Source organism: Eptatretus burgeri, chromosome 10, assembly GCF_056783735.1.
Source record: "Eptatretus burgeri isolate ZD-2024b chromosome 10, Ebu_testis_v1, whole genome shotgun sequence".
Taxonomy (NCBI): Eukaryota; Metazoa; Chordata; class Myxini; order Myxiniformes; family Myxinidae; genus Eptatretus; species Eptatretus burgeri.
The window spans coordinates 94,477,254-94,496,944 of NC_140970.1; the positions used below are offsets into that span (position 1 = coordinate 94,477,254).

At 44.8% G+C, this 19,691-nt stretch overlaps 1 protein-coding gene across 4 annotated transcripts in view; it reads right to left on the reverse strand.

Moving 5' to 3' along the window:
- Positions 1–19,691, reverse strand: part of LOC147019168 (hepatocyte growth factor receptor-like) — a 125,654-nt gene that overhangs the window by 11,972 nt on the left and 93,991 nt on the right. For all 4 annotated transcript variants that reach the window (XM_085899487.1, XM_085899484.1, XM_085899486.1 and 1 more), the window contains exons 16-19: positions 11,351–11,431; positions 10,954–11,135; positions 6,172–6,281; positions 5,903–6,068 (exon numbers count right to left, since the gene is read on the reverse strand). In XM_085899487.1, the coding sequence (XP_085755613.1) occupies positions 5,903–6,068; positions 6,172–6,281; positions 10,954–11,135; positions 11,351–11,431 (539 nt within the window). The remainder of the gene's footprint in view (positions 1–5,902; positions 6,069–6,171; positions 6,282–10,953; positions 11,136–11,350; positions 11,432–19,691) is intronic.

Consider the following 19,691-nt stretch of genomic DNA (forward strand, 5'->3'; position numbering starts at 1 on the left):
CAAAGCAAGGGGCACAAATACGGAAACTGGATGCAATGACAGCAAAACATGTTGACTATCTGCTTGTAAGACCTTAGCATCCAGGCAGTAATGTATTAAACAAGGCAACTACAATTGACCCTGTTTTAAATAGATAATGCATGAGAGTCATCTTTACTGATAAAAACAATGTACAATAATAATTACTCTTTCCCTCATTCTTACACCCCTTCTGTCTGCTTTCCTTCCGATAAAGCAGCTTTAACCTTTCTTGAGGGATTCTGACACCAAGCAGTTCCTTCGTTAATAGAAAACTTTCCAAACACCCCCACCCCCAATGAATGCATGGTTCTCATAAAAATAAGGGATGGAAGGATAGTTTGCATTATTCAAGGATTACAAGGAAATTATGCACAGGAGGAGACCATTCGGTCCATCATGCCTGCACCCAGTGCCGGATTAAGGCATGGGCTTTATGGGCTGCAGCCCAGGGGCCTCCGCCAGATGATGGCCTCCAGAGATGAAGTGAAATTAATTTACTGTGAAAAGTTACTTCATTTGTAAATGCAGAATGAAAGTATAAGTATGCTGAATTATCTCTTTAAAAAGGCCTCAATTAATATACTGGAATTTTGACTCATAATTTATTTTATATATATTTATAATATAATATAATATACTGGAGAGCATAGGAGAAGAAAACAAATCAATGATGGTAATGCTGAAGATGGTGCTTTGCGAGGAAGCTCGAAGTTTAAGGTGGAAACATATCTGCCCATTTTAGATAAGTTATGCTCAGGTCTTTCTCATCGCATTGAAGCATATAAAAACGTTCATTCATTGTTTGGTTTCCTGGTCGAATTTCCAACAATGAACGATGAAGACATTTCAACAACGGCAGCCAAGTTTCAGAAGATTTACACTCAGATGACATTGAGCCTGAATTTGTGCCAAAAATTGTTCACTTTAAAAACTTCGTTGGGCAATTTGATGAATTCAGGGACAAGCATGAAACACCGCAAGCTTCTGATATTTACACCCTTGTGCTAAAAAATGGATTAACTTCTTCATTTCCTCATGTTGAAATAGCACTACGGATTTACTTGTGTTTAATGATAACTAATGCGACTGGAGAGAGAAGTTTCTCCAGGCTGAAACATAAAAAGAATGTACTCAGGTCAACAATGACACGAGAACGACTTAACGGACGAGATGTCATGGCAATTGAAAATGTTCTCAAAAATTTACAATTCGCTGATGTTTTGGAGAAATTTGTTACCAAGAAATTACGCAAAGCAAATGTTTGAATTTTAATTTTGTTTAGCCTTGTCAAAGAAATTTAATATTTCAAAAACTTGTTTTAGTTTTGAAAACATCACAATATCTCTTCTCTTTTTGTTGTGTTACACTTGCGCCCATCTACGCGGGCCTAATGTTAACATTTTGTTGTCGAAGTTGAATAAACTGATTTCAAGAATCCGAAGTTCGATTTGCGTGCTTTTGTTAATTATCACTGGGGGCCTCACAGTATCTGTTCCCCAGGGGCCGACAAAATCGTAATCCGGCCATGCCTGCACCACACCAATACCAGATTTACTAAATCCGTCAATACCCCTTCCCTTCGTGTGCAGCCTTTTGGCTGCGACACTGATACTCACTTCGCCGACCTCGGAAGGATAACAGGCTGAGTCAACCCCATGGTGTTAATTCAGCGACCAACGGGGCTTGAACTCAGGACCCTGGGATCCCCAGCCACCACCCTAACCGCTAAGCCAACACCAGGTTATACTTTGCTCATCTCCGATATATCTGTTCTTGGGTACAATTCCTGGTCGAGGACTAAATTAACAGCGAACTGGCCCAATACCATCAGCTCAATATTATACTGAAGAGCACAATGTTAATAATCCATTGAATAATGTTTAGGATTTTTTTGATTGTCCGTTGTATAATCTTAAGGATTGGGCATTTTGAGGTTGTTCTAAGTTTATGATTGGCCTGATGTTTGGGGCCAAAAAAAAGGTAAGATAGGCCAAGGACAAGGGATGAGGGTTCTTTTATTTTAAACATTGACCACCTCGTGGAGCTCATAAATTTTGTATCAAAGGCTCATAGAGGAGCTTGGACATAAATCACATGCAATGCAAACATGAGTCAATATCAGTGTACTTGAACAGACTGTTATGGTTGTGGGGGTAGATGGAGGAATTTAATAAGGAATTTAGCATTGGATAGAGTTGTTTGGTCCGTGGATGTGTTGGAGGCATCTCGATGTAATTAAATATGGAAACTGTGAGCTTAAGTGTTACGTGTCACCACACAGGGGTCCATCCATCCATTGGAACCATACTCTGTGCAGAGCGTTGGTGCTGCTTAAGCACACAGTTTAAATTTGCTCTGGGGTAAGAATAAGTTTCCCAAGTACGTAATCGTCCCTCTGTGACTTTTCCCAATGTTTTTAAATTTCAAGATCGGCAATAAAGGTGGGAAAACAGTCCCTCAAAAAACTACAAGCAAACGTACCGAGCAGGCAGAAGCCACACCTCCAAGGGTGATGGCGGGTGGAGTCACGTACCCGAGGCTAATGATTGACGGGCATGACATCAGAGGCGAGCTAGATGTGCTGAGTGGGTGGAGGCCCCACCTTCCCGGATTTTCGTGCAAGCAAGCCACACCCCAGAGGAGGAAACGGTGGTTAGGTGTGACGTCGAAGAGGAGAGTGGAGTTCAGGGTGAACGCACAAACAAGGCAGAGTTGGGTTGAGAGAAGGACGCACGTGGTCGAGAAAGATTTTAGTGAGGAGAGGGCCGATAAGAACAGGGCTTTACAGCTGGCTTTCCTTCGATGCACGAAGAGGACAGCACGATTCTTGTGTTTGTGTTGAGGCGATTTTGCTCACGTGGTGAAGCAAGACGCTGGTTTTGGCTCTTGGTTGGATCGTGAGGAATGGACCCCGAGCCTCGTGTATGTCAAATAGCAGGTCGGTGAGGACCATCGACGCACAAAGCATCGACGGGTCTATGAGCCTTGATGTTGAGTGCCGCTCGCTGATTGCCTGGCGTACGTTTGTCCTGCTACGACGGAAGCGACTTGGTGCCATTTTGCACGCGTCTGCACATACTGGTGGAAGCGCCTCAATTCCAAGTTCCACAAAGACCAGCTCTGGGCCAAGCTAAGTACAAGAATAAAGGAAGGGTTTTCTATTTATTTTGTTTCCATTTGTCTGTGTTCAAGTCCGTATGCAGAGGCACCTCAACTTAGATTCTTATATACTTCATGTTATTATCATTACATTTTGAATTATTGTCCTTTGTTAATATTTGTCGATTTTCATTAAATGTGTTCATTTCAAGAAGCTGTATCCGTGTATTTGCCATGGGGTTCGAGTATAAAAACACCCCCTGTGCATCCATCCCCTGTGCTGTGCTCCTCCGTCCCTCCACCATTGCGCCCTTTTCCCACGTGGATGCATTAACCTCCGAGAGTTTTGGCTGTTGGCTTCCAAGGGAGAAGTTTCGCAGTCCAGGGGCTGGCGGTATTAACCACCTGTCACCACAAATTGGGTCAGGGGGTTTACCTGGGCCACCTCCACTGAGACAATATATTCGCAGGATATATGTAGCTATTGGATTAAAAAAAAAAAATCGTACATCGGATTTGAACCAAGATTTCAAGCATCATGAGCCATCAGAGTAGGGCGACGATGAAAATTTTGGGACACTCTCTTCGACAACCCAACTTCTCCAATGAGGATGTAATGATATACCCTTCATAGCTCCACAACCATATTATCATTTATTTATTGACTGGTGGACTCCACTGTTCGCGGATTCGCAATTTGCGGACCCAATGTATTTGTAGGTCATAAAATGTGACCTACTTTGACATTCGAACTTCACGTATTCGTGTTTTGTTTTAAAATGCCAGGACTGGTCTCCTCTATCCAACTGGGAAATTGGAAATCAGCCAACATCTCAGCATTACTTAAAAAAAAAAAGGTGCAAAAATTGGATTCCCTGAACTTTAGCCCAATTAGCTTATTTCGATTCATCAACAAGGTCTGGAATTCATCATCGAAGTTGACATAAAATCGTTCCTTTTCTCCACCAGCCAAATCTCAGATCATTTATGCAGATTTAGACTTGGTCACTCCACCTTGGACATGCTGCTTCTACGCTTTCAACAATGGTGGAGGCCCTTAATATCAGACACGAGATCAGGGTCGTCTCTCTCGATATATCTCGAGCTTTTGATACAGTCTGTCATTCTGCCTTCCTCTACAAACTCTGCCTATGGAATCCAAAGCCAACTCCACACATGGCTTCCTGACTTCCTCCGCTCTCGTAGACAAACATGTGGCTCTCAACAGAACCCTTTCTTCTCCTTTCCCTGTCAAGGCTGGGGTACCACAAGGCAGTGTTCTCGGCCCCATCTTTTTCCTCATCTTCATCAATGATCTCACTGACTCCCTGGGAAATCCTCTTTATCTCTTTGTTGATGACTTCACTCTCTGCCGTGACATCTCTCGTCTTTCTGATAGACAGCAGCCCCTTCCCTCTCCTCAGATCTTGACAAAAATCATAAACTGGTCAAAGTCTATTTTGCTTAAGCATCCATCTTGTCCACCACTTGTGTTCTCCCCTACTCATCATTACATGCATCCCTTGCTTGTCCGTCTCCTCAGTCTACTTTCTCCCTCCGCCCTGTTGTTGGTGTTTCCCCTTTCTCCTGCTGTTCTCTTTGCAATGTTGTTTCCTGATTTGGTCTGTGTAATCATTCGTCCACGAGCCTCGAATTTGCACACAAAAAAAAAAGAAGAAAAAAGATTGCAGGTCAGACAGACTTTTAGCCTTCGATGGTGTGCAGCTGAGGCCTGAGGCCAAGACAGACATTCACAAATTCGACATGAGTTAAGTAGACACTGATAAGGCATGGGGATGGAAACAAAACACTGAATGAGAGCGGACCTCCGGAGAGCGCATACCTCTGCCAGGATAATCAGTTTATGTTTTGTATCGCACTGCAATGGATCTTCAGAAAAATCGAATCAATTGTATCATGTATGTATCATACCCAACTTGTTTTCCGAGTTTTGTCCGAATCCGCCCATAACTTTTTGAGATATGTTACATCGTTTTTTTTGTCTGATCCCTCAATAATGAAGTATCACTTTAAAACTGCAGTATCTCGAGCCGGATCTTCACCAAAATCTAATCAATTCACCCTCGTCACACACCCAAACTGTCCATAACTTAAGATATCCCGCTCACAGACAAAAACAACCGAAAATTATTCTTCCGGATCTAAATGTTCATCCGGTTAATTAGCCAGAGTCGCTTCTGCAATGGCTAGAGCATCCGCTCCGAGTCTGGAAGGTCGGCGGTTCAAACCCTGGCCGAGTCATACAGAAGACTTCAAAAATGGGAGGTGCTGCTTCCTTGCTTGAAGGTCAGCATTTGAAAGGTTAAGAGCACAGACAAACCGCATGGGTTGGCATCCATGGGGAGGAGGAAATGCATCACCGAGTGAGGAAAGAAAAGCGGTGCCATTGTTGTGACATCGCTGGGACCCAGAGTACGTACCCCGGGAAGTGACTGCACTTCCCCAAAGCTCAGTGGCTGTGTAGTGAAGGTTAAATCTTTGTGTCTAACAGTCTTGTGTTGTGTCACATACGTTTGTCTGTTATGTCCGTGTGTGTGTGTGTGTGTGTGTACTCCACTACGAGCCTCGATCATGTTTTATTATTAAATATTAATCCTCATGACAACTTATAAAAAAATTTTTTAGCTGTTTTATTTAACTTTGTACAATATATATTACAACATTCTGCTCCTAAATGAAGTCACACATTTCTTCATTCAATTTCTCGGCAATCAGAGAGTTTAAATTCAAATTATAGCAGCGAGTCCTGCACGCTCCTCACCACATCAGACTTTGTGGTGAACTTGCTCGTTTGAAGACTTTCCAGAGCCATCCACTTGATCGGGAGGCGAGCACGCTTGCAGTCACGCACACTGTAGTATTCTTTGTCATACGTGTCTCGTGCCAGCCCAAAGTCTGCAACTTTCACGGTGTACTTCTCATCAAGCCTGTCACGTGGCACACAGGCATTTTTAACAGCAAATACTGCGAGCCAATACAGCAGGTGCCAGGAACAGGCTGCTTGCACATCTGTTTGCTGGATTCTCTTACATGCAGTTGCGAGCAGCTAGGTCTCTGTGGATAACCTTTCGACAAGACAAATAGGCCATGCCCTCTGCCACCTCCAGTGCAAAGCCAATGAGGTCTTTGACAGTGGGGTTCTGAAACACAAGTTGTTAGATGTCCACAAAATCTTGTACGTACATATTGTAATTTATTAATCACATTTATAAACATCTAAATTAAGCTGGGATTGTTTGGAATCGTTCGACTGATTAGATCTCCACAAATTTGAGCGCTTATATTTAATACTAGTTCCCTTCAAAGAAACTTCAATGCAGGAGGAGGCCATGAGGCACGTCAAACCCATGCAATGGTTGCCAACCTGTGCACTCTTTTGGAGGGGAAGGAAAGATGCCTGACATGATAAGAGTGGATCGGAATAAAGACGACAACAAGGACAACAAGGAAATCCAACACAGGTGGAGGCCATTCAGCCCATCATGCCTGCACGAACACCACACCAACCCAAGATCAAAGAAAGAAAATGCAAAAAAAAAAAAAAAAAAAAAAAAATGTTCATTAATGAAAGAAAATCTTTTTTTTGTATTTTTTGTTTGTTTGTTTGTTTTTTGCATTTTTTTTTCTTTTCTTCCCCTCGGAGAGGGGACATGGGCTTGGTTAAAAACACACATCAACCACACAACCCCCCTTAACAAGACCCCCACCAACAGCACTCCGTACACAATCACCCATCAATACTCAAACTACCGAAAAGTGTTATCAACATCCCTATACCTCTCCATCTCCATAACTTCCAGGTACCTTTCTCATTCTAATTTAAACTTATCTACTGTTTCTGCTGCCACTACCTTTCCAGGGAGGCCATTCCATGCATTAACTACTCTGAGTAAAAGTCCCCTTCCTTACTACCGTCCTAACTCTCCTCGTCTTTACCCTCAAGCTATGGCCTCTGGTCCTCTCACTGTCTACTCTGTTGAATTAATTAATCTGCACTTATTTTATCTCTACCTTTCATTATCTTAAACATCTCTATCGTATCTCCTCGTAACCGCCTCCTTTATGGTGAATAAATCCCCGTCTCCTTCAGCCGCTCCTCATAGCTGAGTCTATCTCGGCCCGGAATCAATCTCGTAGCCCTGCGCTGAACCCTCTCTACGGCATCTATGTCCTTCCAGAACTGTGGTGACCAGAACTGCACACAATATTCTAAATGCGGCCCTCACTAAATTCCTGTACAATGTTAACACCACCTCTTTTGATTTATAATTGATCCCCCTCCGAATACAGCCTAAAACCCGATTTTCTTTACCTACAGCTACCTGGCACTGTGCTGCCTGCTTACCTCCCGTATCTATTACCACCCCCAGATCCTTCTCCTGTGTGACACGCTCCAAAATTACCCATTTCATCCTGTAATCTCTATTTTCATTGTTCTTTCCCATCCCCAACACCTCACACTTGCTCAGGTTAAATTACTTCTGGCAGTCTTTTGCCCAATCCATACAAGTATCAATACTTTCCTGAATCTGATCACCACCCCCTCTGCTATCCACCTTACCTCCAAGCTTTGTGTCATCTGCAAATTTGAAAAGCTTACTCTTTACCCCATTATCCGAATCGTTGATGTAAATAATGAATAGTAATGGTCTGAGTACTGATCCCTGAGGTACCCCACCACTTACATCCTCCCAGCAAGACATCCTCCCACTCACAGCCACTCTTTGCTTCCAACCACTAAGCCAGTTTGCAATCCAATTAGCGACCTGACCAGCCACTTCACAGGCCCTCACCTTGGCTAACGACCTCCGATGTGGTACCTCATCAAATGCCTTCTTAAAGTCGAGATATACTATGTCCACTACCTTTCCCTCATCCACCCAGACATTGCTTCATAGAACTCCAAAAGATTTGTTAAACAGGAACTACCTTTGGTAAACCCATGCCGACTACCTTGAATTAGTTTGTATTTGTTTAAATGGTTCCTCATTCGGTCTTTAATTAATGTCTCCAACACCTTCCCCACAACTGAAGTCAAACTAACAGGTCTATAGCTTCCCAATTCTTCTCTGGATCCTTTCTTGAATAATGGTGTTACATTTGCTACTCTCCAATCCTCCGGTACCTGTCCTGACTCCAGTGAGCTTTTGAAAATATCCGTTAACATCTCGCTTACCTGCTCAGCCACGTCCATCAATACTCTCGGTTGCATATTATCTGGACCCGTAGCCTCATCTCGTCTTTGATGACCTCGCTGTTCCTTTACTTCCTCCACTCCAACCTGGATCTTCTGTAAAAGCCCTTCCTCATCTCCTCATCAGATACTCTCAGATATTGGCAATTCTCCTGACTGTTCTTGTATAAAAGTTGAAGAAAAATACCTGTTTCATAAGCCTGCCGTCTCACTTTCATCACTGACCACTCTCCCGGTGCTATTCCTCAATGGGCTCACACTGGTCCTAACCTGTTCTTTTCCCCTGATGTACTTAAAGAAAGCCTTGCTGTTATGTCTAATATTCTTAGCCATGTCCTTCTCAAACTCTCTTTTGGCTTGCTGAGTTATTTTCCTCACTTGCCTCTGTTTACTCCGATCGTGATATAAATCTAACTCCAGTCCTGTTATTTTAAACCTAATAAATACCTTCTGCCTCTCCTTCATAGCGTTCCTTATCTCACTGCTCAACCACCCTGGTCTCTTTCTTCTTCCAGTTTTACACCTCATTGGAATGTACTTACTCTGCACTCTCCACATTTGGTCCTTAAAGGTTTCCCATTTTTCTGATGCTGATTGTCCTGTTGTTAGAGTCTCCCAATCTACATCAACCAATTCCCTCCTTCATACCCTCAAAGTTTGCCTTCCTGAAATCTAATAGCCTGACCCTACTATCCTGAACTCTAACCCTCAACAGAATCTTTGCACACACACTGTTATGGTCACTTGCTCCTAAATACACCCCAACATCCACCTCCTCCACCATGTTGGGATCGTTACTTAAAAGGTCTAACACTGCACTCCCCCTCGTGGGCTTATCTTCAAACTGAGTTAAAAAGCAATCCTGGACTAAAACGAGGAAATCCTCATCTGCTCTGCCCTTCCCACCTGGAGCCCTATGTGCCTTGGCCTTGGCATGTGAAGATCTGAAGATATACCTTGGCAAAAACGTTATTTTTATTTTTTGATGAATCAATTAATTGATTAATTACTTCATTACTTATTTATTTTATTTCACGTCCTGGCAATACCTCAAGCATCGTGTCACTTTTTCGATCGACTCGGGTGGAGAATTGTTCACTTGTGTATGCCTGAGTGTGTGCACATCCGTATGCGTCGCCGTGCAGCATATAGTCAGAATTGGGAGGGAGTGGAGTACAATAATTGATTAATTAATTGCATAATTAAAATAAAGAAATAATAATCATTCAAAAAATTAATTTCTCAATCAATTGCCTCATTGCGCACCGAAACAACCACCAGTCTCATCCGAATCTGTAACTTTTTGAAAATTGAGTAATTAATCGAAAAATGAATAATTAATCGACGAATTGATGAATCAATAAATCAAAAATACCCTTTATAGCCATAATCACATGGTCACTGTCATGTCCAAATATTAGTTTCCCAGCTCAAAATATGCTTGAGGTTTTGCCAGGACGTGAAATAAAATAAACGTCATGAATAAATCGATAATAATTAAGTAATCAATCAATTAATCGATTCATCAAAAAATAAAAAAATAACGTTTTTGCCAAGGTACATCTTCACTTTTGTCCCCAAATTTCAGCTTTCAAGCTCAAAGGATGGCTGAGATATCGCCCGGACAAACACACAAACAAACAAACAAACAAACAAACAAACAAACAAGAAAGAAAGAAACGGAGCAAAAACTGAGTACTCCCTTCTTTCGGCACCCGGCGATGACGTCATGCATTGCCTGGATATGGAGTTAGGAAAGAGCGGTGTACAATATCTGACAATCAGCAATATTATTTTTCTACCTCATCTTTTAATAAGAATTTTAACATTTAAAACTAGATCGAGCACTCAGGAGAGCACATACCTCTGCCAGACTGCATAGTTTACGTTTTGTATCCCACCGATAAGCCGGATCTGGATCCGTACCTGAACCAAAATCTAATCGGCTTGATCTTGTCACTTATCCAACTCATCCACACATAACTTTTTGAAATATCTTCCGATGTACAGTACAGGGTATATCGTTTTTGGTCCTATCTCTCAATGGTTAAGAACCAGGTAAAAAATTCTCGTGTCTGGATGCAGACCCGGATCTTCAACAAAGTCAAATAAATTCTTCCTCGTCACACACCTAACCTGTCCACCAAATTGTCTTAATCAGTCCAAACTTTTTGAGATATCCTGCTCACCGACACAGACAGATAGACAGGGACAAACAGGGGTGAAAACATAACCTCCGTTCCACCTTCGGTGGCAGAGTGAATTAGCAATCAGGAATCACTTTACTTTTCTACTTTTATGTCATGATTCACAACCGTAGATATAATTTTTATTTCATACAAAGGCAAACCTAAACTAGGAAACCACTTGTATGAAATTTGGAGACCTTGTGAGAAATTATTTCTGTGCCCTACATGTGGCAAGCCAACGTAAAACATCAGTGAACAGTTTATATTTTCTGATCGACAGCAAATAATTGTTCTGAAGCGTTAGACCGTCTTTGGAAGCCCAAGTTTGCGATTGTTGGAGCAATTGTTTGTGTGCGTCGTTGGTTTAAAATGAAGATATTTGCGGTCGTCAGGCAAGTGCACACGTGTAGAACATAAATGGACACTCACGTGGCTTTCCTGCCGAATGAAATGCGCAACGTCTCCATGCTTCATGTAGGGCAGCACAACAAGTGGTGCTCCATGCTGCGTCAGGCTGATTCCAAGGAGCGAGAGAACGTTCGGATGCTCCAGGTCACGCATGATGATTGCTTCACGCAAGAACTCCTCAGTGCTGTGTGAATCTTCCATGTCTGTGTGTGACATGGAAACATGAGCAGGTACATTTTGAATGCGAGGTCGAATGGGTCCAACAGTGTGCATCTGATCCAACGTTTGGCTTCTCGGGACATGATTCAGCTCGAAAATCCCTCAAGATGTTTGGCTGCAAATTTGTTTGACATAAAACTACTCTTACCATTCTGAACATTTGATTTGTGTACAAACATAGTGACCCACCCAAACTCACTGCTCAAGCATTTGACGGCACACTGCGTGGTCTCTCCGCTGCTGTTGCTCAGACAACCATGGTAAACGCAGCCAAAGTTTCCTATGAGCAAACACATGGAACGTGTTACTTATATTATACAATCGAGAGTTCTAACAACATATACAAAGTGTAGGATTATAATAGGTGGTGATAAAGAAAATTCCCACAAAATGACCTTATAACGAGAGGAAGATTTCATTGCTGATGAAATAAAGTTTTTAAAAAGTACTCAACCAATGAGAAAAGTAAGTTATGCAGTTAATACAGGGTGTTCCAAGAATGCCTGACATGTATTTTTGTCATAACTGCAACGTTGTCCAAAAATCTTGCAGGATGTCAAGCATGAAGTTTATTGGGGTATTTGTGAGGATGGAATCCTGGGATCTCCCTCTTTGTACACACATTGTAGAGCTGTACCCCTAATATTAGTCGATTGTAATCGCGCAACACACCTTCAGATATCAATTTCATTGTCGGAAACCGCTTGCATGGATCAACAGGATCGACTTCAAGGAAAGGATCCATACAATGGTATTCCTGCTTCCCAGGATCCAGGAAGCAGGAAAACCATTGTATGGATCAAAACCTCAATAAATATGTGAGAAAGAAGCCAACGGTTCCAAATATAAAGACGACAACACATTTTGTGCAGAAATTCAACTGAAGTCAAATTGATTTCAGCTGTTACAAATGTTTGCACGACACGTATTCATCAACTTGCTTGAAACGCCAACATAAACAATCATGCAGCGACATGCATTAAACAGGTTGTTTGTGACATTGCTGTGCTTTTCCAGATTTGAAAGCCTGTGATTTGTGTTTTTGGCAATTTTGTTGTTTTGGGACAGTGAGAAGAATACAATACCAACTTGAAAACCAATAACAAACTAAGGAATGGACGGAAAAAATACACCACCACTACCACGACTACTACCACTACGACTAATTTAACAGCCCCAATTATTACCAACTTGTGGAGTTGGCTGGTTTCAGGTTTTTAAAATTATTATATGCAAAATCTATACCATTCATTTTACTTTAAGTTTCATGTTTCTTTTATATATACTGAATATATATATATATATATATATATATATATATATATATATATATATATATATATATATATATATATATATAGTATATTGTTGCAGTTCTCAGAACCGCATGCATCCAACAGATAGTGGTCCCAAGACAGTTATTCCATCAATATATGTGTAGATAGTTCCTTCCCTTTTGTCTAGTGGGACAACAGGGGCATGCATTGCGAGGATCTCATATAGTGTAGTAGATAGTGGAAAAATCGTGCAAATTATGATACAAGCATCAAATTTGACATTTCTGTTCTGCAGGGCTTTCTGATAAAATCTGCCTGATTGGCCATTTGAAAATCCAAATTTTGAAAAATTTGAAGGAAAAAAACCCCCCAAAAATTTGAAGTCACTGGCTGAAATTCTTGAAGCGGAAGTGAACATCCCAGACAGAGAACCAAGGGGAGATGCAGTCATCATTGATGGCTCAGCACTTATCAATGTCCTACCTCCACGCACTTCAAAGATATTTGATGACTATGCGAAAGAAGACATCTTCCCAAAGGTGGAATCCTATGGTGCCAGGTACGAGAGGGTGGACGTAGTCTTTGATGTGTTCAAGAAGTCAAGTCTGAAGTCCGAGGCAAGGTCGAAAAGGGGGCAAGGAATCACAAGAAGAGTGACAGGAACCAGTAAGACCCCAAGTAACTGGAAAAGCTTTCTTCGAGATGACAGCAACAAGACTGAGCTGTTTCACTTCCTTGCGGAAAAGATGTGTGAAGCACAGACGACAAGCACAGTCATTGTCACAAAAGGAGAAGATGCCATTAGCAACACAAGGAAGTCACTGGATGCTGTGTCTCCATGTTGTCATGAAGAAGCTGACACTCGAATATTTGTAAACACCAGGGATGCAACGACGGATGGTAGCAAGTCCATTATCATTAAGGCTAATGACACGGACGTACTAGTCATAGCAATATCTGTACTGCCATCCTTACAGGAACTAGGTCTTGAGAACATGTGGATTGCCTTTGGCCAAGGAGCCAAGGCGCGATGGATTTCAGTCCATGAGGTAGTTTCTGCAATAGGGCCTGAGAAAGCTCGAGGGATCCCATACTTCCATGCGTTCACTGGATGTGACGTCGTGTCTGCCTTCCGCGGTAAAGGGAAGAAAACTGCATGGCAGACTTGGAACGTCTTTGATGATGTTTCTGAAACATTCACCAATCTCAGCCAGCATCCAACATTGATTCGTGATCTTGACTTTTTTGAAGTTTTTAATTTTTTTTTCAAATTTTTCGAAATTTGGATTTTCAAATGGCGAATCAGGCAGATTTGATTCAAATTCCCTGGAGAACAAATGTGCCAAATTTGATGCTTGTATCATCATTTGCACGATTCCTCTCAAAAATTGCTGTTATCGGCCCCACGAATAGCTATGTTTGCTTACATCATTCCTTCTTCATTTCATTTCTAACTTCATTCCTACTCTTCCTTTCTGATTATTCCTGAGGTAAATCTGAGCCACGTGCGCCCTTCGTTGTGAGATGGGTCCTCAGCAAAGGCCAAGCAGGCATTACGCTGGACACCCCAATGCAGAAAACACACCCAGCACGACGCCCACGCTGCACGGAACACCAAGGCCGATAATAGGAAGGCAACCCCACGCCATGCTGTGCATGATACGGGCGGCACGTACTTTTCAACCCATTTCTGGACTCATTATTCTCGGCATTCTTTTCCCTCCCTTTCTCCATCTGATACATATCTCTATTCCTTTCATTCCAAACCTCTACATAATTATATAACTGATCGTTCCCCCTCAATTTCTGACACATATCGGTTTTGGCCCAGTGCCCTCGATCGCAGAATCGGGCGAACGCGAGCGCTGGCCACGTGCGCAATGGCAGATTCACGCGCACTGTACGGAACGTGCTCGAAGGCAGACCCGTGCGTCACTCACGACACTTTGTTATCGTACAGAGCAGGGCACGAATGGACACATGTTACTGTCTGTGCATGGGTTCGCCATAACATCGTACCTTCGGTCGTCGCTGGTGGCCGCGGATGTTCCCCATGGACGGCGAACCTCTTCTCGCCTCTACTGCCAGCGAAGCTGCGATCGGGCGGAGCGATGTTGTACAGCTCGGACGGAACACATGGCGCACACTGAGCAGGCACATTGACCAGTGCTGGTCAGGGTGCCCGAGCAGGCGTGCAAGACCTACGCCACTCTCGGCCGATCGTCAGGGCAGAGCCCGGGGATTTGTGCAAGGCAATTCATGGCGCGGAGTTCGGTGTGGGCGATTCGTATCATGTCGTGAGGTCGGAACGGGATATTTTTGAGGCTTGGGGTCATCTTGACGGAAATGGAATGCTGCGGTTTCCGGCCATTGTGGCCGGGCTGCGCAGGGAGTTGGGGCCAATCAGAGCGCCCGATTCGGGTGACGACACAGCACTTCAGGGTGGTCCACCACCACGTGCCCTATAAAGGTCCGAGCGGAGCCTTCGATCTCTCTCTACCCTGCATATATATTGTTACGGTTGAAACATACAGTTGTCCCGAAGTTAGTTATGCCACTAAGTATATGTGCAGATAGATCCCTTCCTTGTGTGTAGTGGGGCAGCAAAAGGGGTGCATTGCGATGGTTTTTAGTTAAGTTAATAAATCTTTATATCCCCTCCATTATGATCCACGGTACCATTGTGCTTGCAGCCTTCGGTTCGCTGGCAACAACGTACCACTGTCCACCTGTCATCTCCGGAGGCTCGTTTTTCCGAGGCAAAATCTTCACGTCCGCAGTTCCTTTTCGGCTTCCCCAAACGTTCCAACTCGTTCTTGACGGGTCTAGACACGCGTGGAGTGGGCGGGCTTTCCCGGCTTGGCCGAAATCCCACCCAGAAAGGGCAGACCCCATGAAGGCCCTGTCCAATCAGGGCGGACGGTGACGTCAGCTTCGCCAAGGCCCTTACCCGCCCAGGGGGATCTATAAATTACGACACCATCCTCAGAGTAGAGTGAGAGAGTCGGAGAGTTCGTTGTCGGTTGAGGGAGGAAGAGGTTCGCTGGTTGGATTTGAAAGTTCGTTCGTTCGTTGGTGGTGAGAGAGCTGAAAAGACCTCGACCAGGCCTCGGTTGGGTCCTGCTCCTGTCTACAGACCCGTTCATAACTGGGACTCCGCGCTCTCCACCTGGGCTCCTTCACAGACACGGTCTCCACATGTGCGGCTGTGGGCCGAACTGCACGACCTCTGTCGGGTGCCGCACCACGGAGCATCCCTTCCCTCGGAACGTTCAGGTACCTAAAGAACTGCGACCTCAGCTCCCTCCCTCCCTGGCTGCAAAAGTCCTTTGCCATTCAACTGGGGTTTATTTTGTCTGAGTGTGTGGCGCCTGTCTTATAAGTAGCATTGTGTAAGTTATTTGATCATTGTAATTCATGCCTGTATTATTCTCGCGACAAGTCTGCTCTGTGTCCACTTTTGTAAGTTGCTGTAAAATTGTCGCACTGCATCTCTCTTCTGTCCCCTGCATAACACACCAATTAACTTGTTCCCGCACCACATGACTTTCATCACCTTAGTGGAAATAAATGATTGTAGAAATATTCCCAGTTCCTTTTTGTCTTTTCCTCCATTGGTCCAGCATGGTTCGGATCCAAGTTTCGCCGGGTATTTATCCCCGATAATCTGTTCATTCTAGCCTGTACGTCCTTGGCAGTTCCGCTTGGCTGCATCCGATCCGGAGTTGGTACTCTACTGTAGTTGGTAGTTTGATCTGGTTCGGGCAAGGCGTAGCGAGGGCGTGGTTCCCCGGTCGTCGAAACCGCGTGGTTAATTAGGCAAACTGATTACACCTGGCAAGAAGACCCTTCGCTACGCGGTTGAGGTATTGGCGTCCACGGTCGGTTAAGCGACCCGCCGCCTCACGGAATTATCCGAGAGGGATGGCCTACAATTCCGGGAGTCTGGTGGGAGACGACGTAATTTCCCCCACCTTGTGGTCATTCTCTCCACCTCCGGCCTGCAACAGTTTGGTGTCGGGAGCGTAGGATACGGATCCCCCATCGAGAAATTTACAGAACACCAACTGGCAACAGTTTGATGTCAGGCTGTGGGATCTCGAACCCCTCCACCCCCAATAAAGAAATTTACGGGATACGGATCAGGGGTGTGCTTGGCAACCACCCCCCCCTTTCCCTCCGAAATTAAGAGCAGGATCCAAATTGTAGTGAATTCTCGGTACGGACCATGGCGGACCAAGATGAACTGGTACAGGTGGGTTCTGAAGTAATCTTAGAGGAATCCGTGGCTCAGGACAACAGTTGTGAGGGAGATCTTTCCCTGCAGCCAAATCTAGAGATAACATTGGGGGAAACTGCGACAGCGACAATGCTCGGGCACCCCCACATCAAATTTCCCCCTCGGAGGACATGGCAATCCCTGTCGGAGCTGCGCCCGATCGTGGCGGATCGGCTCCGCCGAGGCCATTTCACATGAGCCAGGTGGTGGAGATGATAAGACAAGCAATGAAAGGGGATTTAGAAAACATGGAAAACCGAATGGATACGAATGTGCAAGCAATGAAGGGGGGTATGCAAACAATGAATGGGAATATGCAAAGCATGGGAATACACTTACAAACACAAATGAATGGGAATCTGCAAAACATGGAAAAACGCATGGATTGGAATATGCAAACACTGAAGGGGGGTTAGGAGGAAATAAAGGTGGGTCAGGAGGAAATAAAGGCGGGGCTGCGAATCTTGAATGTTGGCTGGCAGAGGTGAAGGGCGAAATGAAACACGTGGACCAGAATTTCACAAACGGGATGAGGACTGTACGTGGGGAAATGACCGCGTCGAGGGGGAGTGTGGAGGCTGTTCAGACCGCGATGACGAAAGGGCAAGGTCGAGGTGACGAGTGAAACCACGGTGGTCAGGAAAGAAACCTGTAAAATCGGACAGGTAGAAACGAATAGCCGGGAATTAGAAGAGGTAAAAGAGATGCAGAAATCAAAAGAGGTGAACGAATTGTACCAAATAAAAGAGGAGCACACACAGATAGAACTGGTAAGGGATATTGAGATTGAGCATGTGGAATGTTTTGAGACCCAATGCGAGGGTCAGGTTATCTTCCCGCAGGAACAAGGGGAGACGATATGCTCCCTCGAGGCAGACCGTGACGAGGTGAGTCCGGTAAGGCTGTACGAGGGAGAGCGGTTGCATGGTGCGAAAGAGCACATGCTGAGTTTTGGGGGGATAGAAACCCTGGGGTCTCTTGGGCAAACCCAAGCACCCAGTATGATTGTCCCGGAGTGTGTGTCAGAACGTGTGAATCGTGCAAATGACATGGTATGTGTGAGTGCCTGTGAGGAAATGGGACACGGACCGACCCAGACGGGAGTAGTGGGTTGTGTGATGGGCGGAATTATTTCGGGAACTGCGCCGGCTCTGCGGGACGCTGCGTGCGAGGTCAGTTCCGTGTTTTGCGGGCGGCCCAGGCGCGCACGTTTGCATGATCGGGAGTCGGCCTTGAAATGCTCGGCGCCTGGTACAAGATACCCAGCATCGACGGCTAAAATGGGAGCAAATTGGGTTGTTCAAATTTGGAAAGCACGTGGCCCTATGTGACCATGTGTTCGGAGGCCGACGGGCTGTGCACCGCAGGAGGTGCTCGCAGGACGCACGGAGCGAGCCTTGGGGATGATGCCGCCAGTTCCGTGTGCGAGGGACGTCGGCGGAGATCATGCAGCGCGAAGGCCACAAAAGTAACACACGTTGGCTCACATGGTGGTTGGCTCGGAGGCGAGCAGTTGATGCGATCGATGGGGCGACGATACGCTTTTGATTATTGCCCATACGGAGGAGACGAGCGAGTCGTAAACCGCTGCCCTGGCGAAGCAAGGTTCCCAATGCCCAACTGGGATGTTGCAAACATCCTCATGTTTGGGAAAAGGAGCATTAGTTCGTGGGAAGGGTTTAGCGATAGTTAGACCGGCCTCATGGGAACAGTACGAGTAGTCCTCCATGGGGCCTGGTGGGACGAGTTAGGGGGAATCTAGTTTAGAATTTAGAAATGGAATGGAGACATGGATAGACATGAAACGTGTAGTGGGGACATAGCTTAGAGACATAATTAAATGGAACGTGCATAAAATAAGGGATGACGAGGGGCACGAATTAGTTAGGGGAACGTCGTGAGTGGAGCGTCAGTGTGATGTGAGAAATGAAAAATAAAAATAAAACCAAGAAGAAAGAACATAATGAATGAATGTGGGTCCAGTGGGCCTGAGTGTGAATGTGGAATGCATGGTGCGAATTAATGATTGGGGGGAGGAGTGAATCCCACCCAAGGGAACCTGGGGTTAGTGTAATCTTAGTTAGTGGGTTATTTAAATTAACTAATCGGATGTCAGTTTGTTGTTGGTGTGAACGAAGGCAAGAAACCTTTTTGTAGGGTGCACGAGTCTATTGACCGGCTGGGAGCGTGGCTGTGGAAATGTGCGCACTGAGTAGAGAGCCCCCTGGGCACCGGAGTAGTCGGCCAGAGTAGGCCATAGGTCTAAGGGACCGAGTTAGTGTAATGGGCACGGGCAGCCCATGGAAACGGAACCCAGAGCACCAAAATGCCACGTGGGCATTGAAGGGACACTGCCGGGGCATTCCCCACGTTCATACGGAGTAGGTAGGCTCGGAGACAGCCTCAGCGACCTGGGGGTGCCGTAGTTTGAGTTCGGCAGATGGGAATCCCTGCCAATTGAGCCACGCTGCCCAGCCACGAAATTGTACAAGAGCACGAGAGAAAATTTGTGGGCCAGGCCCAAATTAATAACGAATACCAACACAGGCGACGGGAATCATGGTTTCTAGAACCAATAGTTTAAAGAGACAGGCGTGTTGAAAAGCCCCAGGGAAAGATTAACATTCAATAAATGCTAGGATAGAGAGGAAATGTGGACCCCTTCACACCATCCATCCCTTTGCTGTTCATAGGCCGCTGGACTCGCCTGGAAAATTGCTCAAGTGTGAGGGAGTTATTCTGGGGCTGCATTGGGCATCGAGACAGATTCACTTGTCTCTTCCTTAATCCCCTCAAAAAGGGATCTTAGGGATTGGGAGTAGACATTTTTGACAGGTTAGCCGAACAAGGATGATAAAGGGGGCTCGGGACATACGTAATTATTAAAAAAAGAAGAAAAAAAAAGAGATAAAATAAAATAAAAGTCTAAATTTCGTTGTTGTTTTGTTGTTGCAAACTAATGGGGGTGGGTATGAACAAGGACA